Here is a 22,748-nt window from a genome sequence, read left to right as displayed (position 1 = left end):
TTTTTTCCTTCTGGATTCTGAGCTGTGCAGGTCATTTACTGCAATATTTTTCTTATAAGGGTTTCATAGAGATTCTCAGTGAGATATCCTGGTAGTGGTTCTCAGAGATGCCAAATGATCAGAACTTATAACTTTACTGGTAACCCAAATCCCCTCATAGATGTTTTTTTAAAAATTAACAGATTTTCATCATCATTTTTAAATACCTGTAGTGCTTAGAAAGTGTTCTAAACTCAGCACATGGAAGTGAAGGCCTAAATGATTTCAAAGTGTCGGCTTTGAATGAATTCTGGGGCAAAACTCTTGAAGAGAATTTTCTTGAATTAAATTAAATTAAATTAAAAGTTTCCCTAACTGAAGGCTTTCAGATTCCACTTTTATTTACTGAGTAGTCTTTCATGCTGGCAGTATTCAAATATGAATCGGGTTATAATGACTGATTCAGGATTTTTTCCTTTTAAAACTCAAAAGGTGGAAATGAAAAGTAGCTTTTTAAGGAAGTGTTTTGATTTAAATTTTCCCAAGAACTGACTAAAGAATAATGGAATAAAGACAGAGAGTGCAATTCTGAAATCCCACTACAATCAATATGCTGAATTAAAGAATAAATTTAGGAATTTTTGATTTGGGAAGCAAACAGACTTGAATTCCTGTACTCATACTTTATTTCCCATAGTTCTACTGATTCCCATTGGGATTATTTTTGTATCAAAGTATGATTTCTTCAAGCACATCAGAATCTGCCTCCATGTGGACAACAGAGCTTTAATTTCAATTCAGGTCTGTTGCATTTACAATGTTTGTGATGTGAACAACCAGGTTTGGCTTGGTAATTTTAAGGAGTTACGAGGATTACTTTGTTACAAGTCAAGTTTACTTAAGTAAACAAAATAATACTCTAACTGAATAGAAAAACTCAAAAGCTTTAATACTCTTCAGCTCCGTACATGGATATGTATCAACAGCAGTAGTGTGATGTTCTTCAGAACTACCCATGAATACCAATGAAGACTGGTAAGACAACTGATAGAAATGAATCCCTTATTAACAATGTAATATAAATAGCAGCAGTTATCTGTCTGCTATTTTGGTTCTGCAAAGGATGTTCTAAAGACAGTAAATGTGTTTAAGAGAGAAATTACACAGATAAAAGCCACAGAGATCATTGCTTTACTCCTACACATTCACACTATAATAACAAAGGGCTTGAGGCATGGAGGGAGGAAGAGCAATAACATGATTTGTAATGCACATAGTTAATTTTTCCAAAATCCCTTCCCCTGACATCTTATATGAAAAAAGGTAAGAGGAAGAGAAACTGAAAGAAAAATAAATAAAAATCTGTTATGTAGTAGCTATGATACTACAGCATCCAAAAAATCACCATGAAAATATCAGTCTGCCCCATCCTAAAGATAATAGTAAGTGCAATAGGTAATTTTTATAATGCGAAAGTTTGCAAAGGTTTCTCGGCTATGGAAGGTATTCCTGTGAAAAGTTCACCTTCCCTTGCAAGGGACCTGCCACAGCAGGGGAGGCAGATCTGCAGCTCAGCGCTTTTGGTTCTCATTTTCTCAAGTGATGGTTATGATTGCAGTTCCTGGAAAAAAGGTAGAGGTGGCAGCTAACACTCCTATATGGCAGAAGTCTTGGGTGTGTGCACACTATTAAATATTGATTGAAGTGAGCTTCATTACTGATTCTTCCTTGACTGTCTGTCAGTCACAAATACTTTTGCTTTATGTGAAAGCTACTTGGAGGGTTCTGTTCAGAGCAGGCATTAGTTATGCTTTGCCTTTGAGTTTGCTCAGTCTGTATGAAAACCTTATGAAACTGATTTTCTTCTTCTGACACTGCAAATTAGGCAATTGCCAGGGAACACCATTTCTTTTTGGTCTGACACACATCTCTGGTTTGGAAACCTCTGACAATATGCATAAGACTTTAGTAATACAAATATCAGACAGCCTAATAGGAAGAAGAGAGGAAGAGAATGAAAAGAGAAGAAAAAAACACAGCTGAATGTGTGCAAGTACAGCTATGGATTTTTTTTTTTTTTTTTTTTCTCTTAATAACTTTTTCTGGCAAAAAGAATAGAAAATATAACTTTCTAATAGAAACAACTTATGCCACAGCTAATTTTAGGGGAAAAAAAAAAAAAGTCAACTTCAATCCTGAATGATTGCTAAAAATTCTTTTAAATTATAGCAGTTAAGAAACAGATCAAATAAAAATAACTCCTGCAAAAAATAGTTATTGCATCACTAGGAATTTTTTTTTCATTTAACCAGTACAATTCAAAAAGCCTTTATGCCTCACTCCATATTCAGAAATAATAGTGTAAATCTAGTATGACGCCAGTTGAAAGACAGAAAAATGCAGGGTTATTTCAGTACTATAAACATGTCTTAATTATGTATTCAGAGACCTGAACTGGGTCTTGTGTGAGCTCAGGCAGCTTTCTGCATCATCGCAACTAGAAGTATTTGTAGCTGATTTGTAGCCGATTCAGACATATGTTTAAGGGTTATAACGAGCAGTGTACTAAAAGAAACAAAAAAAAATCTCATAAAAAATATTAAAGCTGAAAATTAAATTCAGCACACGGAACAAAGCCAACAGCAACGTATGAAAAAAATGAAATTAGGTTCCTGTTAAGAACAGTTATTACAAATAAATGCGGTTAGGAATATAACAGCTTTTTCAGTCAACGTTAAATAAGATAAACTGACACCTTAAGGAAAAACAAACACATTTTTAGATGCTGAATCACAGCGCAGAGTACTGTGAAATTTTTTCCAACATGACCCACATACTACTCGGTGCACAGCCTGCCAGGACAGTCCACCTGGTCTGCGGTCCGCTCCCAGGAGCAAGGCGCGTCGCTGTGTGCAGGCTGCCTGAACCACTCCGACTGCTGCGGTAGTGTGCACGACTGCACGCTCCTTCTGCAAATGTACCATGAAGCAAGCCCTGCCCTCAAACAAACTGAAGGTCCTCACCGGACAAAAGGATCACAAACGATTTCATATTACTGTTGATGTACGAAAGCATTACTGCAAACTTTTGACACAATCAGGTTTGTCCTAACTGATTTGCTTGAGAAGCACTAAAAACTACCCAGTGAAAAAGCAAGCGAGATTACTGAAGGGAGAAGTGGAAGAAGCCTTTTAAGCAAATTTCCTAAGTGTTAACCTCTTTGGCTTCGGACAGCATTTTTAGAAAGCAAGCCAAACCCTCATTTCCTATAATCAGTTTATGCTGCAGTCATGCTTTATTCAGAAGTTAAGCATGACAGCATGACTCCTTAGACAGTTTCTATTTCAAAAGCCAAGTTTCCTTACCATATGTAAGGTTTCCAGTAAAACGGAAACTGATAACTATGCCTAAATGAGATAAAACAAAATAAATATTACACAGTTGAACTTTTTGTATTTATTTGCCATTGTAGATGGGAAAAAAAAAAAAAAAAAGAGAAAAACCAGATTTACAATTACAGGACAGCCACTGGCTGCATTTTCAAAGAGAAGTCAGAGATTTGACTACTTAATTCTCTTAAACTTATTTTACAATTTCATCCATTGGTTCAAGAATAAACTGGAAATCTTATCTCCTTCTCAAGTTTATCACTCATTGTACAATACCAAACCAGCAATTTAACATCTTGATGCTTGAATTTAAAGTGTTAAATCACTTGAGGATATAACAAAGTAGTGTGATCTTTGTCTATCTCCATGTAACAGATTTCAGGTCTCCTGCAAACATTTATGATTTTAATGTTAATTTAACACGACATAACCAACATTTTTTTCCAGGTTGACAGAACCTACTGAGTCCATTAAATCAGAAAAGCTCTGGCTTTCTTACAGTGGTTAGATACAAGTATTCTCCATGTCATTGGTCTCTACATTAGGTACAATGTGTGTGGGGTGTGTACCTGGAGTATTTTAACCAAAATCAAATCATGATATCACTGCAGCACTTTGCAAAATTGAATCATAAATATTCCGGTTTAATACTATGTAAATCGATGCAGTCACATATACAAAGCCCAACTGGAAAAGCTGTTTTCTATGTCCAAGGAGATATCTGCTTAAACTTGCAGAGTAAACAAATGTTTGTAAAAAGAAAAAGAATAAATAGACTTTGCAGTGCTGTGCTTTTTTGGCACCTCATCAAAAGAGGGGTGCTTCTGCTCACAGACATGTGGCTACTCTTGCGTTCCAGAGAACTGTAACCCTGTACATAAGGTACCACACACATTGTCTGATGCCTGAGGAGTTAATCAAATCCTGTCTCCATGTTCCCAGCCAAGCAGCAGCCTTGGCTGCCTGTAGTAGATAAAGAGAACACTGTGAGTCTGGAGGCTCTGCTTACCAAGTCTAATTACATTCCTATTCTAAACCATTCCCTAATGCATCTCAAACCCCAGAAATATCCTGGCCTCTTCAGTCTTTGAGATACTGTTGTGAAACTAATCAATAGAAGAGAAGAAATATTTGGGCCTACGTATTTACGTCTGATATCGTGAAAGTAGAATTTTATTTCACTGGGCAAACAAAATGCAGTCTTGTGTCTGGAGGTAGACAAGCTCCTTTGAAACACTGTCTGCAGAAGAAAAGGTTGATATGGTATGTTTTTTCAAGCTTGGTCTCTCCCCAGGTCACTATAAGAAATGAGTAAGCAGATGAAGTGGTAAAGGGGGCCAGGAGAGGAATAAAACAGAGTCACAAAAATAAAGTTCTACCAAAATTATTAAAAGAATTTCTGGGTGGTAATATGTGTTATGGATTTTTCTTTACCTGTATCAGTAACAGGGAATAAAAATCATGAGAAAAATCCAGACATAAAATATTATCTTCCTTTTCAGAATGTCTTAAAGGCAAACTGGTGGTAGAACTTTTGGGGGAAGAAAGGCAAATATTTAGGACAAAAATCAGTGCATTGCAACCCACAGGCTGAATTCTGCATTCTCAGAGCTCAATACAAGAATGGAGAAGGAGAGATGCAAAAATGATTGTAAATAGCCCTTGCCCCTTCTCAGAATTTAGTATGGTTTAAAACTGCCCCACCTTATACGCAGTCACTTCAGTGCCCAGGAGATGAGAACAGGTAGTGACTAACCATGAAGTAGCTACGTTCCTTCCTCTTGGCCACATACAGACCTATCGTATCATCCTACCCACTGCTGACATCACGTGAACAGAATCATGTCTACCTGCAGCATCTACCTGTATTCTGTTTTCCAACAGACTTCATGGTATGCAAAGCAAATACTCCTATGATGCTTGGTGAACCCCTTCATTCAAAAGAGAAGTCATTAGTTATTTGTTTTACTGGATGGAACACACTTTTCAGTGAAGTTATTGGATGCCGTTCATACCTGGGGGCAGCTAATATGAACTCATTCCACGTTAGCTTTTTCCCCTTGCCCAAGAAATACTTGTGCTGGTGTAGGAATGATACTACTTTGATTTTCACATGCACTCCTGCAAAAACTCTCAGATACATTTGGCTTATATCTTGGAAGCCTTTGAACATATTGTCTTAGAGGCCAGCTTAGAAAAACAAATGAATAAGCAATCACACATTCAGACAGGATCAACAACAGCACCACCAAAGGAAGCATCCTAGTATTTCCCTGGGCAAAATTCTTGTGTTGTCTTTGAGCCAGGATTCATTACCCTTTTGTCTCTCCTTGAGTTTTCATTTTCATTACTTAGAGAAATGTAAGGTTCACACAGCTTCAGGTAACTACTCTAACATCTCAGCAAAGTCATGACTGTAAAAGCAAAGCCTTGTTATAAACTGTTAAATATTACATAGGGATAGCTTTACTGTTACACAGAAAACACCTACAAATAGGCAATTAAGTGTATTTTAGTTGTTATTCTGGTGTGTCATTGTAGTCATTTCATTGCTATCCTGTCCCTCAGCACTTTCCATTGCCTTGCTTTTTGTATCTCTAGCCCGAAATTTGAAATACAGTCTCTTTGTGGCTAGAATAAAGCTCTGTATTTCACAAAGTAGTTCTTAAAATATGTTCAGATAACAAACAATTCTGTGAAACATCTACTGAGAAACAGGGTTCCCTATATATTTTTGTATCTTCTGACTGTGACTGAAAGCTCTCAATGAAGCTTTTTTTTTTTTTTTAGGAAAAAAAAAAAAGTCTTTAGAGCCTTTATAAGAGCTCACTCCTTTGTGGATTCTCCTCTCTCACTTCAGAGGTTTCTCCCCACTCCTAGGTGCCTACTTTCACAAAAGCTGTAGGACATAATTGTCTTTTAGGATTCTACACTTCTCCCATAGCTGTAAGAAGTCATGCGAGAACTCAAAGCCTTTTTATGGACCCAAAAAGATAAGAGGATTGCCAATGAGGAAAAGAGTAAGAAATACTGCTTCAGACTTACCCAAGACCTCCTTATTTAGCTGTACTTTCTACACAGAATGCTTGTAATGGCAATATTTTACAAGAAAAATAAAGCATTACACAATGCTAATGCATGTTCACACAGCTCTTTATGCCAAATGTGGTTACACATCCACCTTGAAGGCTACTTAATTTAGGGTGCAGAACAGTATTACATAGCCTTAGGGCCACCTCTCAGCACAGATAACATACACTCGAATAAGCACACTGAGATATCCTGGCCCTATTACAGGCACAAGGATTTCTGCCACTGATTTCAAGAAAACACATTTTCATCCATGCTATTTGCTCAATAAGTAACTCACTGGTTTACATGCTTTTGTTATATAACTGTGGATTATGAAGAAATATGTGAAACTTCCAAGTTTGGTTATGGCCAATAATCGATCAACAAAAGAACAAAGCTTGCCTCTGTTAGTGCCACATTTAGGCAGAATAGTGAAACTTGAATCAATATGTACCATCAAAAACCCATTCCTTTCTGGCCACCTCATCTAAATGAGCATAAACTCACTGAAGTTTTCCTAAGCATTCCCATGACCTTGCTACTCCAGGCAGCTGGGTAGTCATCTCCTTTAAAAATCAAAATTCAAGGAATAAACCAAGGGTCCCGAAGTCAAGATCAAAATAAAACAGACAGTTTTATGTGGTCAGTTCCTTTAAGGCATCACTGGATTCAGGTGAGAGCGAGGAGCGGAGTGATCAAACCTTTTAATGATAAGCTTATGGGTGTTCAACAGCTCCAACTGAGTGGGACTTAAATCTACATTCCCTAGACAGCAACATGCATCCCAGCTTCTTCTAGGACGGTCCCCAACCAGATTCACATCCTAATGACCTTGTGTGGTGGAGCAAAAGAAGATTTATTAGTCTAGAAAGACAAAGGAAGAGAAAGCATCTCTTTAGCTTTATAGTTAATATACTCAGCTGAGAGGGAGAACTCCTGCTTTTGATCCCTACACATTCCTATTTTTTTTTGGTTATATGTTGCATGTACAGCAGGAACAAACCCCCAAGTTCCCCCCCCCTTCCCAGGCACACGCTTTCAGGTTGGGAAAAAAGTCATATTTCAACATTTTTTCTCCAGATGAACAGCTACAACAGTAACTAAATTTGTGGGTGCATTACCTTGAAGGAGGAAAAACCTTACAAAAATATTGAAACTGAGAACATTTTTATAATTAGATGCCAAGTTTGAAGGGAGGGAACATAAAGAATAACAGAATTAAAGCCCTACTTTTACTATTGTTCATTTGGCAATTTTGTACTTCTAATTCTTTACTCCTTTCGCAAACCTGACCGTGATATTTAAATCCTATTTTACTGATTTATATACAGAAGCCAAAGCAAAAGGCACTTCTATAGCACCTTTCGTCTGAAAACTCAGTATACTCTACAAATAGCAATTAAACTTCATAACACTTAACTACCTCCTCCAATGTGTTAACAGCTCATTTTACAACTGGTGAAACCAAGGCAGAGGGAAGTTGAGTCATGTACCCAGGGTCACATAATAAATCCATCCTGTGAATTTAGTATCATGAAGTATTTCTTAGTGTCATTGTCTGTAAAATCACAGGGTAATACCTAACCTTCAGCAACCCAAAGTATTTTCAGCCCCATAAAGCATTAGCGAATTTGCAACCATTTAGAAGAACAGATCCCATTCTTCCTTTTGCCCTAAGGCCTTATTCGACAGAGATGGGTTCACCTCATACACCACTGGACCTTACAAATTGGCTTGGTTAAACACCCACATTACACTTTGCATTTAAAGGGATGTGCTGTCATACAACAGGACATCCCAAGATCACCCAGTATTTCCAATAAAGTCCGTATGCTTCTGAACACTTCCTGAACTTCCTGTGCTATGTGAGAAAAGCAGCAGTAAAATTCATAGGACCTGTCCCCGTAATGGAAGTATCAGCACAACCTAAGTGATCTGGGGCAGGGACAGTCTTTTCTTAAAGGGCAACAGGCTTTTGTCTGCATAAATGAAAAGCCTAGCATAATGGCATCCAAAAATACACTACAGAGAGAAAATAAAGGGTGGGAGGTGGCATCTCCATCTCTCCATACAGTTACTGATGTAACTGTATCTGCTCCACAGATGCAACTATGCATGACCTACTGTAAACTGTGTAATGTTTTTCTTGTGTCAACTGATTTTTCTGTCCTCTCCCCCTTTCAAATCCAAACAGCTGACAAAGTCAACGATGACTTCTACACCAAACGCCGACATCTTGCAGAACTGGCTGCCAAGGGGAGCTTGCCACTCCATCCAGTGCGCCTAGACGACGAGAGAGCGTACACGATCGACAGCGGCCTAACCAAGCAGAACGGGCAGAAATCCAAAATCGCAAAGATCCACACACACCCATTAGGTTACAATTCCCACTACAAGACCTGGGATCCCAACGACCAGTCTCTTAGACGGCAAGCATATGCAAACAAGGGGAAGCATGGTATGGCAGACCCAACGTTAAGCGACCCACTGACAACCCGGAGCCAGCATTACTTGGGCCCACAGCCATACTTCATAACTAACAGCAAGACAGAAGTAACTGTTTGAATTTGTTTTCCTTTTTTTTTTTTTTTTTTTTTTTAAATGACATCCTTTAAAAACCACACACAAATACACATACAACACAAACACTCAACCGAAAGGCAAAAAATTAATTTAAAAATATAAAAGAAAATTTTAAAAAAGGAAACAGAAAGAAGGAAGGAATTTCCACCTGGACACTCTTGGTATCCAGCCAACTGTAGGCCGAAGAGTGGGTTAATACCATTCAGCAATACACACTGAAGGTTGAATTATAAACTCCATTTATACTTCACAATGGAACACAAACCCTTGTGACTAAATTTTTTTACTTGAAACTAAAATCCATGATGAGAAGTAGCACAATCTAGAGAAACTTTATGTCTGCTTAAACATTTACACTATGTTCCTGCCTTGAGACAGAGGAAGAAAGAACAATATACTGTAATATATTATTTCAGAGGGGGATTTTGTATAAAATCTATTAATAATCAATAGACCTGTGAAAAGCCAAGAGCAAACATCTTGGTACAACCCCGAACATCTATTATTGTACCTTCACACCATCCTATAGAAAGCGCAAAAAAATATATATACAATAAGGGACAAAGACTCTTTCACAAGGAAATTATGAAGACTGTTATGATTAAGAGCATGTGGGACCTTTCTGGCTAGTAGAGAATTCAGCAGAAGATTTTATTTCAGTTTACTTCGTTTGATTTGAAATTTTTGGGAACCTCCAAAATAAGAAGAGACATATCATATGACACAGAAAGCTGCTGGGGGAATAAGGGCATCAGAATATCCCCTCTCAGTCCTCCTGTTTTCAGGCAGATGGTAACAATTCTCACTTTGCAGACTGTCAGGACTTTTTCTTCACCTAAATGTTTTGCCTATCTTCAACTGCTTCAGACTGAAATTAAGCGTGGGTGGTGCCTTTACTGTATTACTATTGTTCAATGACAGTCTTGTTTCTCAAAGTGACCCCTCTGTTCCTTTATGCTATTTCCTCATGTTTTGCTAAGGATGACAAGGGTTCTGCCCTGCTCAGCCTCCTCTGTTTGTCCCAAAGGAAAACTGGACTACATCTCCACACAGTGGTTGCACAGTCAAGACTATTTAGTTAGCCCCTCCATTTTCCCAATTTAAACTTTTCCCCCAAGTCTCTCATTTTGTATTTGCTTTTAGCCATGGTAGTTCTTCGTAGTTCAACTAAATGTTATATGGTATATTGTCTCTATCTTTTGGCTTTCTATAGTGGCGTTCCCTCTTGGTGGACTATTTGGCGGTAGAGGCTAATGGACTAGCCTCAAACGTCAAAGAGATCTGGGTTTAAACTAAATAAACAATTGGACTCGTGGTCTTGACTGTGGCTCTGATAAGCTGGATGCCTTGTTCATATGAGTAAAACCGCTCTGGAATTGGGCACTAGTAGTAGATTCACAGTCCTGGGCCTGTAAAGGCTTTGGCACATCCGCAAAGAGATAAACAGAGTTGGGATGGGATGGTGCTGCAACAGCCTGATGGCAGGAACACACTCAGTCTTTCACTTAAATTCCTGCCCTTCCCCCAGAGCAAGTCATTTAACTCAATCCTAACTAGCTATCTTACCACAGCTGTGTTCTCACCAGCTGTCAATTCTTCTGGAGATTAGTTTTGGAAGAGTATGCAGGGAGGAGTGAGAACTGTTATGTTGTAAGAAGAATTGGAAGTGGCGTTTCTTACTGTACTCAACTGACTGGCAGTGTTTTTTCTGAGTCAAGGATGCAAGGGCTAAGAATTTGCAATGTGGTTAAATGGAGAGACCATTTTTTTAGCTATATTGAGATTGATTTGCATCCTGAGAGCACCGACACCTCTCCATAAGCGTGCTGCTAAATTGTACGATCACGTTTTAAGACTATCAGAAGTGGACAAAGCCCACGGGACAAATACTTTGCACACAACCCAGATTCTCCATTATCTTACTTTTTGATTCCTTTAATCTTTATTGCCTTCATAACTGGCTGACTTAATTTGACCCTTTATGGAATGTTGCTGTTACTCCATATGCTTTAGATACACATTACAGCTGCACTCTAATTCACACAGGTTTCGTGTAACTTGAGCATATTTTATGTGGAAATATTTTAGTAACTGTATGTTCTGTAAGTAAACCCGTGTTAATACTTGTTAACTACAGAGTTTATGATACCAATAATACTTCCTACAATAAAATGTTTGTTTGTTTTTTAAGAATGTTTATTTGTAAACATATGTATTCACTATATTAATATGAATTTCTTACCTGGCAATAAAACTGATTCTATGTGAATCCAACCTGCTGTCTCGTTCCTAAACTTATATCATTGGGCAATTTTTGAGTATTAACTGAGCTTCTGGAGCCTCTTACTGCAGTGGGGTTCATCTCAGCACAAATACTTGACTCTGCCATTGGTAGTGTGCGAACAAGAGGTTCCTTGGAAAGCAGCTGCATGTTGTATGCGTTACATATGTACAGTGCCCATTACAGACAACGTAACATCATGCACACAGGTCATGCAGGACTTGCAGAGCTCCATGAGCCCCTGTAAGCCTCCAAGCACCACACACAGCTTGCCTCACTTGCTCAATTATTACAGTTATGAGGAAAGAAAAGAAGGTAAGCATGCACAGGGCCACATCCTGCTCCTTATGAACACATGGGAGTTCTGCAATAAGCTTCAGTTACATCCCAGGATTTTAATTACTCAGTAAGAACAGATGAAACACTGGTGTATATCACTTCATAATTTTTATATGTTCATTACAGAAAAACCTGTACATAACATCTGTGTATCGAGTCTGCTGGAACAGAAAGTCCTTTATGGTACCACTAGTAGTACACAAACCTGATAATGAACAGAACCTCAGAAAAGGAGAGTGTTTGGGTAGCTTCTTCTCTTTGCTTTGCTGCAATGACATCAGATGAATTTCAGAAGAAATGAAGAATCAGGATACCTAGTTTAGAATCAACTTAGTGCATGAATTGGTGCAAATTCTTTAGACAATTTATGATTCCTTGGAAGCCATGACACAATATCAGAGGGAAAACATCCATTCAGAAGTGGCTGGAGTTAGCCATTTTAAACAGCAGAAAAGTCTCATTTTCATTCTATGGCTCTATTGGTGCATGAAATAGTCTGTAAAAGCCCCACTTGCAGTTACAGGACCATTTCTCTGCCTCATGCACAACTGCAGAAACCATCCCATTCTGCCAGGGGGCTCAGGAGAGACATATGGGGTGCAGCCCAGCACCAGAAAAATTTTGAGCAGCCCCGCAACCCACAGGAAAGCCCAGGGAATATAAACCTAACCTACTGTAGGCACAGCTTATTGTTACAGCTCTACCACCAACTCGTCTAACTCACCTGTTGTTTCCATCAGCAAATTCCTGACTGGAATCACAGATGGCAAAAAGGACAACCACTTCTCTAGAAGTGCCTTTGCATAGGATTTTTATCTTCCAGATACACGAAAGAAAACCCCTCCAAAATATACCTGCATCTGGTTTTGTGTCTCTGCCTGTTTTTTTCTCTTATGTTAGCCTGAACTTTTTGTCACCACAAGCAAGAACTGCACTGGATCCGCGTAAGCATTTCCTCCATAAGGCTCTTTGATATTAACACAGATGCATGACACTACAAACAAGAAATTAAGATGTTCCATATACAGAGCTGTGGAGTCTAAAAGTGTAAAAGTTATCTGTTTCAGACCCCTTTACCCTGGAAAGATCTGTTCTCATTGCTAAATCTTTTAAGCACGATCCTCTGCTCACACAAACTGAAAACATGGTGACAGGATCACGTTTCACAACATTCCACACTGTACCTACAAAGTGTCTCCAGGACTCAGACTTTAGATTTTAATAAATTGAGGAAAAGATTCATGGTTTGCTTTATTCTTATAGAACAGTTATTGAATTTTGAGTACTAAATAAATAACCCTAGTCCACAAATCCCCTCTGCACACAGCCCTGCCTATTTTATTTAATCCTGGTCTCTATACTTAAATACATGAAGGACTTTTAGTGATAAATACAGTCTTTACAGTAATTATATCACCTCCCTATTTGGATAATTTTATTTTACTAAAACCAGTTATGACAGGAAGCATTATTATATTGGATATCATCTCATCTATCACCCAGCACTGACAATGTGAAAATAGGGTGAGTACCACATTACTAAAAAGTGAGCAGTGTTATTTTTGGTAGTGGGAAAATCATATTATTGTGTCTATTGATTATATATGGCTTCAGATAACTTTTGACATTTATTTCAGCATTAATATAGTACCTATATAGTGGTACAGGTGCCAATGCTAGCTTGGGTGTGAAAGCTGGTTTTGGCCAAAAAAGACTGAATGAAAGTCCTGTTCAAATTATACAGCAACTTGCTCTCTGTATTGTTAATAAAATACCATTACATGATCAGTAAGAAAGAGCTTCCAGGATACATTAAAATTGCAATTTAAAAAAAAATTAAATTAAATATCCTATATATTAGCTCAATAAAATACTCCTAAAGGGATAAAACTATTATTAATGCTGTTGGCTGTATTAAAAATCAGAGAATATTCAGAGAACTGCTGGTAATTAATCCTCTAGAAATGAGACTGGTTTGGGAGAACAAAATCTGAGGTTTTCTGATTGTAGATAAAATTATCCATTCACTAGCAGTTTGGCAGAAGATGTAGCATATAATGGCATTATTCCAAAAGTCACCTGGAAACATGGCACCATCCTGGTCTGCAAGAGGTGCATTACATTTACATTACATTCCTAGCAGGTTCTGTCCATTCTGCCCAGCTGCCGCCCACCCGAAGAGGAGAGATGCACAAGATGATCCTTCGTGCCATATCCTGCAGTTCCACAGGAGAGTGCAGAAGTCTAACCTGACAGTTAAAGATTCAGACTCAAGCTTATCTCTAATATTTGCACACAACACGAGCAGCGTTTTCTCAACAACAGGCTTAATGTCAAGGGGTGACATAAGAAGAGATGAAGAAAGAGACTGTGCAATGTGAATTTGTCACTGGCAGCTTGGGTTATTACTCACAGAGTGCACCTCTTGTAGCACTCATGCTCTGCTCTAGCAAACTGCACAATCAGCCCAGCTGGTTCTCTTGGTATACATTGTGTAGGACCATGTTTAGGAGGGTAATGGCAGATGAGTGTGACTAATGAGGGAAGATAAACTTCAATGTTTTATGCTAAACCACTAAATCTATTCATTTGAAAAATGTGACATAATAGCACATTAATCGGGAAAAAAAAAAAAAAAAAAAAAAAAAAAAAAAAAAAAGAGCCAGCAAATGCTATTACAGCTAAAACCCCAGAGGAAAACTTTCAATATAAACACCAACTACAGCTCTAATATGAAAAGTGGCTGTAAAAAACAATTCTTGGAATTCATGCTTTAGATGTTTCCAGACTTGAATTTGCTCAGTCTGCAAGTAAGATGTGTCCTCATACCTGCCGGCTCAATCAGGAACATGAGTGCTAAAGCAGACTTTTCCTCCCCATCCAGCTGCATTAATGAAAGTCAGGACCAAATTAGGATACTGGTTATATCCTGTATCTGCACAAAAGCTGCTGTCAGACAAATGCAGCTGATTGGACCTAGTAAACACTTCTGCAGAAGATGCACCATGGAGAATTTGACACACCTCACTCAGCTGTACTGGCCCTACCAAGTTAGCAAAATACATTCATCACCAGTGACAAATTACACTTTTTGACACTGGAAGAAATTCAGTCCTGACTCTAGTTCTTCCTATGTTGGAATCTACCAAATTAACAATGCCTGAATAGGCCGAGGGTCCCTGGATAGGCCCTCCTCATCCCAGGATTCCTCCTCTCTCAAGAAAATGGCACTGCTTCAAGAGCAAGGTGTCCTCTTCAGTTTAATTTAATTTTTCACCTTCAGAGTTTAGGGCCCCTTTCTGAGAAGAAGTAGTTACGGATTCAAGCTTACATGAGGCTGAGACAGGTCTAGAATCCCAATCTATCACCACTGCTCTGGTTTCGCTTAAGAAAAGAATGAAATGCTACTTGTAGATAAGTGCACGAAGTAATGTTATAGTAAGTCTGGTCCTTCACAGATGCATGAAGAGGCTCCTTGATACCTGTCTTTCTCTGCAGGCAACTTGAGGGCAATTTTGCATCCCAAAACAAAATCATTTTGCAAAATGCCTTTTCTTTTTTTTTTTTTTTTTAAGTAAAGGTAGAATTCATTTTTTTGTCTATCCAGGGCTTTAACAATACACTCACACTGTTACACCTTGTCTAAGTCAATGCTAGCTTCCTTCACTTAGCAACCTTTAAATTGTAAGAGGCATCACTGCTTCTTGATAGGGGTTGATATTGCGCTAGCAGAGTTCATCTTCTGAACCTGCACACCAAGTGTTGTGGGCATCCCTCACAATAAATAAGGCTAGGAGTACAATAGGCTATCAACAGTGCTGATTTCAAATCGAGAGAGAACGTCAGGCAGCACTGCTGCTCAGTCTGTGGTTCAGCTAAAACCAGAATTAAAAAATGGGAATAATCACAAGCCTTTTCAGGGGTCATTGGCAGGATTATTTTGTCAAGGAAACAAGTCCTACCAAGCAGCAGGTGTGTCAGTGGAGCCACTAACACTCCCTGAGCAGAAACACCTTCTTTTTACTGCACGCAGCTGTTGGCCTCATTTTCACTCTCTGGTATTTGAGCTCACACTAACATTTTGATCACAGTAGTTATTATTTGAGAGAATTTTGCCAATGTTAGTGCATATAATTCCCTGAAGTAATTGGTCCCCAAGGGAAAGAGCACTTTACCTGCTACTTATTATTTCTTTAAGCAACAGAAACATTGCAGAAATATTATAATTGTGCTCTTTTTCTGTGACACAGGTGAAGAGAAAGTAGGTTTTGCTCTGTCCTTACAGGGGTAAGGAGAGAGCTCAAGGGTGACTACTTTTTTCTCTTTTCAGGGCAGTCTTAGACTTCAAGTAGGGATTTTTCATACACACTCTGCAAGGGACAGCACTGACTACCGAGCACCGAGACATCCTGTTGACTCCCTCACATCATCACGCAGTTGAAAGACACAAAGATAGACCGGACTACCGTGGCATCAGTACTGGCTTTGCCACGTGCCATGGTTTGGTGGCTACTTTCCACCACCCATTTGAAGAGGTCAGAACTCTGTGATATTTTCAAACCTCATGTTCTCCAGTGAACTCCTGCAGTCTTCCTGAGCATCTGCTCCCACCCAACACCTCGCTTGGGCTCTCGGTTTCCACACTGATGTAGTAGTCTCAGAAAAAAACCTTCTGTGTACACATGTGTATGCACACACACATTTTACAAGACTTTTCACATCAGTCACTTGACCTCTGGAGCCTGACTCCCTAAAACATTTGTGTTTGCAACACCATAAAACGGTAACACATTTGGAAAATCCACCTAACTGCCTTGCTACATTTTAGGGGCCTTCTATCACTTTCAAAGATGGGATCTATATCCCTAATTTACTTCAGTGCTTTTGAAAATGTAATACTAAAGAATGTGACATTCTAAAGAAGAGACAGTCTAAACTTTAGGGATGAAAAGTGTCCTTTAAGGCTGTAATGTATTTTACCATTACTGCTTGGGGAATGATAATACTAAGAATGATAGAGAGCAACTTGACAGGATCCATTAAGGCACAGACAGCTTGTGTATGCCATTATGTGCAAGACTCTGCACGAGTCAGCCTATGCAGAGCAAACTGTTCTGGATTTTACTAACAGTGATTTATGAGTTTGGTTTTTCTTCTGTTCTAAAAGATGCATTTAAAAAGCACAAGGCTAAGAGTGCTCATAACAAAGGTGTCCTGTTGAACACAGCAAGAGCAGCATTCTGTAGCATGTCTCTAACAGTCAAGGCCCTCATCCTGCACTGCTGAGTTAGGGGCAGGTCTGACAGTGTGCAGAAGACCAAAACCCACAGGCAACACACATTCATTCTTTGATATGCAAATTTTTTTAGGCTCCACTACAAGTGATTTTTTTTTTTTTTTAAATCACACCCCAACTAAACGGCATGGGAAATGAAATGCAGCAGATACACGGCAGGATTGCAGAGATCTCCTGGACTCGGCCACAGTTGAGACTGCAGTTCAAAAAAATAATGGCTGCAACATTGCCTGTTAGCAAAATGCAATTATCCTGCCAGGATCTCATCTATCTGGTGGTTTTGTAACTTTGACACAGCTCATAATGACTAAGGAAGACTCCACTCTCAGGCTGTTGCTTGGCTTCAATGCGTACATCCAAAGTCCTTGTGAAAGACAGCTACTACACCCAACAGGATACTGAAGTCCACATAAAGTCCAAGTACAGGTATAAAAATGATCACTTCCTACAAACAGAGTCAAAATATGTTTAGTTTTGAGTCCCAGTTCCAATTTCCTTGTGATTTGCTGCCTAGCTTCTTAGAAAATCCTACCTTAGGCACTCCTTAGCTTCTTTGACTTTTAGTTAACATTTGGTTGCTCACCTATTAAGATAATTTTCTGTTTCTACACAAAATGAGTGCCGCACTAAATACTAGTATTCCTCATGATGTTACTTCATTGTGTACAATTTATTTTATGATTTTTTTTTTTTAGGGGAGCTATCATTCTCCAAAGACAGTGGTGTTAGATGAGTACTCAGCAGGAAATGTCCCTTTTATCACCTCCCTGATAATGACAGTTCAGTTATCTTTGGGGTTGCACTTCCTTGACAGGTTAGTAATGGAAAAGTCTACTTGTTTAAAAGGCTCCTAGATACACTAGAAAAGCTATTCTGCCCTTTAAATATGTTTCTTTTCATAATAGGAAGAGAATACACATATATTTGCAAAAAGATTGTGTCTGTGTGGAGTCTGAGTAAACAGGCGGAAGACAGAGGATGCTACACTTAAGTAAAGAGATAATATCGAGTCTTTTACCAGCTCAAATCCCATTCTCCGTATCTGTAATATTACAGCCACAACCATCGTATAATAATACTTTCTCATACAAAAGTACTACGGAGGTTGAAGTGTGGCCAATGCATTTAATCAACTTCAGGGAAAGATGAAGTTGACTTTTCAATAATGACTTTCCAATATGTCCTGTTATATTTGTTCACTCTTCGGTAGTGACCTTTTAGGATGGGTCAGAGTTTCAGAAAAAGATAAGATACAAAACTGCATAGCTAGTCTCTGTAAAATATTACAGTAATCAGTAGCCTTGAAACCTCTTTTCTCTTGTCTTATCTGAAAATGGAAGGAATAGGTACTGCACCTCATATACATATATATGAGAAAAGAAGCAGAAAAACACAAGCAAGACAGCACAGTGTACAACACCTCCCGTTAACGCTGCCAGCGTTACAGAACACTAGCCAAAGAGCATATTACCAATGTTAACAGAAACCAAGCTGCATTAATGTTTAAGCAGAGGGCATTGCTTTGTAAAGACATAATGTTATTTTTTTCCTCTCTTCTCTGCCCTGGCTTTGGGGTTTGTTTGAGCGTTTCTGTTTGGCTGGTTGATTTGGGGTTTGTTAATATCAGCATGGCTATATTCCTGTCAAGAGAAAGGTTACAAAACTAACTAAGGCTGCAGTAAGAAAAAAGATACAGAAATTATAGTGCTGCCTGTTAATAACTACAGAAGTTTTACACCATCTGCTAATTTCCCCTTTGTCAGCTGCAGAAGGGAACCACATGAGAGATACCATAATAAACAGAGGTATTTTTTCCCTCTTGGAGATCATAAGTCTCCAGAACCTGTGGCATATATGTTCACTTACACTCAAGCTGTTAATATATACAAGTGAGAAGAGAACCAGTATTTTTATCAATGTGGAATAGCAGCTGAGACAGACAACACAACCTCCGCAGAGGGACATATCCATATGTTATACAATAATGAATGCCAGAAAAATAATACAGTGCTGGGGCTTGTCTTGGAGAACCCTATTCAAAGGCATTTTAACCAGAGGTCAAAAAACCATTGTCTGTAAAGACTCTGCAAAAAGCGACATAGCATGAGATCTTAGGAAAAAAAAAAAAAAAAAGTTTGGAATGTACATGCTCTACACATTAATTCCCAGACCTGCTTCTGTTATCCAGTTAGGACATACACTACCTCCTGTCAAAGCCCTGCTATGCATGTACTGTATTTCTTGATCTCTTCTGTTGCCTAGTAAAGGTTTTTGAATTTGCTGCCAATGCAACCCCTGAAGCACAGATGGGAAAAAGCATCTTATCTCCTAGCATACTATTCCATATCATGTTTTCTACTATTTTCAAGCTGTACAATCTCTCAAGCTGTATGACATGCCTGTTTCCCTTGAGAGACTATTTCACATACACACAGGATCCCAATACCCTTTGTGCATATTCCTGAATATAAGGCTTGAAGCTGTGATAGAGAAAGGAGCCCTCTGCTCTCATCTGTTTTCATCTCCTTCTTCCAGCAACAGGAGGAAGACTTGCCAGAAAGCTGTCTTATAGGTTTCTCATCCAAAACTTCAGACTGAGGTGCTAGCAGGGAAGACACTTCTGGCACTCTGTTGATGAGCACAGAAAGTATCTCCTGGAGCATCCTGATCAGAGGTGTAGATTTCTGTCCTGAATTTACCCAGTGACATTTTAAAAGTCAGCTGCTTATTTCTAATGGTAAGGTCTTCAATCACAAAGATGGCAAGTAGCAATAGATATCATACACTTGATCAAGACTTCTGATTCTGGCGTGTGTCACATTTTCATGAGAAATTTAAGAAATTAGCCTACTGTAAAATATGACCATAATGGAACAACAGAGTTATCAGTAAGACTTTAATAAACCACAAAGAGGAATCAAACAATATTATTCAAAAGTTTACTTTCAAATATCAAAACATATTTGTATTTCACTGCCTAAGTCAGTAAGGAAAAGCAATACATTTACAGATAAATCCCCTCAGCTTAATAAAGGAAAGCAAAATAAGAAGCAAAAGGTGTTCACCATATAATGTGGTGTTACGAAATAAATAGGATGGAGCACTGAAGACTAATGCACAGTATCATATACATGCAGTTATTATATAAGTAAGAATAATAGCATAGACATAAAAGTTTGGGAATAACAGCCCAGACAGCAGATCTGCAAAACGGGTCTGGGAATCACATCACTATACAAACTGACTTTGAGGCAAGAAAAATCACACGAAGTAATCTTCCCTCTCTGCTCAGGGTAATAAAAATCTCAGCTAGACTACTGTACCAAGCCTCCCAGAGAGATAAGGGTCAGCTGGAGAGTATCAGGTTATTATAATCAGTTATTACTTAAACAATCAGTATGAATAAGCAGAGGTGTAGAGAAAACAAACTGTGAAGAAAATAGTGAAAAAAATACAGTTTGTGCTACAGAACAGGCAACTGAAGAGAGATACTGCGTACAGATTATATAATTTGTAATAGTCGCTGAAAAGAGGATAAACCAGTTCATACCTGGTGGAAACAACAGTGAAAGAGTCAGGTCTCTTCTCCCTGGAGAAGGGAAGGCTCACAGGGGACCTCACTGGAGTATTCCAGTACTTAAAGGGCGGCTACAAAGAGGACGGAGGCTCTCCCTTCACAAGGAGCCACATGGAGAAAGCAAGGGGCAGCGGGGTACACGTTGCACCAGGAGGGGTTTCATCTCGATATAAGAAACATTTTTTTTATACTGAGATCAGTTAATGGAACAAACCCCATCACTGGATGGTTTCAAGACACGAAGCTAGATAATCTCATCTAGGCTCCCTTTCCTACTGCAGGCTGGACCAGATGGCCTTCCAAAGTCCCTTTCAACCTGGGATATTCTCTGAGTCTTCAGTTTCTCTGCTTATACCACTTGCAGTGCAGGTAAGGAGAGACATATATAAACATTGATGTTGACACTAGTCCGTTGATGTTTAACAAACACAGAGGTTTTGTTTGGTTTTTTTTTAAGAAGACACCATATAGTCAGTAACTGAAAATAAATCATGTTTTAGATGGCAGCATGGTGCTGCTTGCACTATGTATACTTTAGAAATACAGTCCCTTCACCAAAAATCTTGTATTTGAAGTAGGATTACCTAGCAGATGGAAACTAACACCGAATGAGTTTGAAGGATTTGCTCAATTTACACTACAGCAAAGTCAGTAATTGCACCCAGGATTCTAATTATGTTCAGCCAGGCCTCTCCTCCCAGGACATCACTATGCTCTAAAAGGCTGATGTCCTTCTTAGAGAACCTGGTTTTGAACATTTGTCTCAATGGACTTTAGCATTACCCTTAACAGAAGGCAGCAGAGACTCCAACAAGCAGTTTTAGAGTTCTGCTATTACAGCATTTGTGAGAATAGTGCAAATGTGAAGCCAAGGGGGATCACACATAAAGAGAGGGAATCTAATTTTCATATTGTCTTTAGCTTACTTCACAGGGTAAATGAATGATGCCAGAAATCACACTCACTTCAGAAGTATGAGGAGAAAAAGAGAAGGAAAGACTGAGTGGAAACAGAAGGGGACTTCATCATGTAACAGGGGAATGTTCTGCATGTAGCTTTCCTTAAACTACTTTTTCCATCACAACTTGTCTAGATGGAACTAGTGTAAAATGGTTCCCAACCCCGATATTCAAGTAATAGCAATCACAGAAATTAAAATTTTGCATTGAGTAAAATTTTCCAGTGTTTCAGTACCAATGAATATATTCAGTCATGACTTGGAGGACAGACTACAGAGAACACTTGCAGAAATGAACAATTTTGGACTGCAAGTGCTCGTAAGATGTGACTGGAATTCAGATGGTTTTGATCCAAGCTATTTCAGACCACTGCAGATCAGCAACGGCGTGTGCAGAGTGCTACTAACATGAGGACATGAAAAAAGAGACAAAGTATGAAATGATGAACTAGGAAACTTTTCTGCAAAAAGTACTTTGAGTTCTAATTTCATATAGAAGATAAACAATATAATCCTTCTGCTCATATGGGTAAGGCTTTAACTGAAGCAGCAGAAGTAGGGAGGTGACGGTCCCCCTGTACTCGGCACTGGTGAGCCACACCTTGAGCATTGTGTCCAGGTTTGCGCACCTCAATACAAGAGACATCGAGGGGCTGGAGCGAGGGCAGAGGAGGGCAACGAAGCTGGGGAAGGGCCTGGAGAATAAATCCTGTGAGAGACTGAAGGAGCTGAGACTGTTTAGTTTGAAGAGGAGAAGGCTGAGGGGAGACCTCATCACTCTCTACAGCTCCCTGGAAGGACATCGTAGAGAGGTTGGTGCTGGTCTCTTCTCACAGGTAACTAGTGACAGAACAAGAGGGAACGGCTTTAAACTGCAACAGGGGAGGTTTAGACTGGACATTAGGAAAAATCTTTCACAGAAAGAGTGGTCAGAGAGTGGAATAGGCTGCCCAGGGAGGGGGTGAAGTCCCCATCCCTCGGTGTGTTTAAGGGTCGTTTGGATGAGCTGTTGGGGATATGGTGTAGGGGAGAACTTTGTAGAGTAGGGCTGGTGGTTGGACTCGATGGTCCCAAGAGTCTTTTCCAACCTGAATGATTCTGTGATTCTGTAAAATAGCATCCAGAAATTTATAAATTACTCCAGAAATGAGAAACAGCAACGATCAGATGATTAGAAATTATGAAGAGAGCAAAAGCCAAAATAAAACTTTGTTATTTGGGAGAGTATTTCTTCCTTTTATTCTAGAAAAAGACAGCTATGGAGAGACGTAATT

The 22,748-nt window shown here is 39.0% G+C and overlaps 1 protein-coding gene across 2 annotated transcripts in view; it reads left to right on the top strand.

The window, feature by feature from the left end:
* SHISA9 (shisa family member 9) overlaps window positions 1-11,292 on the top strand; it is a 189,529-nt gene extending 178,237 nt beyond the window's left edge. For both annotated transcript variants that reach the window (XM_026858955.1, XM_026858954.1), the window contains one exon: window positions 8,635-11,292. In XM_026858955.1, coding sequence (XP_026714756.1) covers window positions 8,635-9,005 — 371 coding nt within the window. In that variant the 3' untranslated portion in view covers window positions 9,006-11,292. The remainder of the gene's footprint in view (window positions 1-8,634) is intronic.
* The last annotated feature ends 11,456 nt before the right edge of the window (window positions 11,293-22,748 follow it).

This window comes from Athene cunicularia, assembly GCF_003259725.1.
Source record: "Athene cunicularia isolate RWA chromosome 14 unlocalized genomic scaffold, athCun1 chr14_part1, whole genome shotgun sequence".
Taxonomy (NCBI): domain Eukaryota; kingdom Metazoa; phylum Chordata; class Aves; order Strigiformes; family Strigidae; genus Athene; species Athene cunicularia.
The sequence above is the reverse complement of the archived record's forward strand: the minus strand, read 5'-3'. Positions and strand labels throughout refer to the sequence as shown.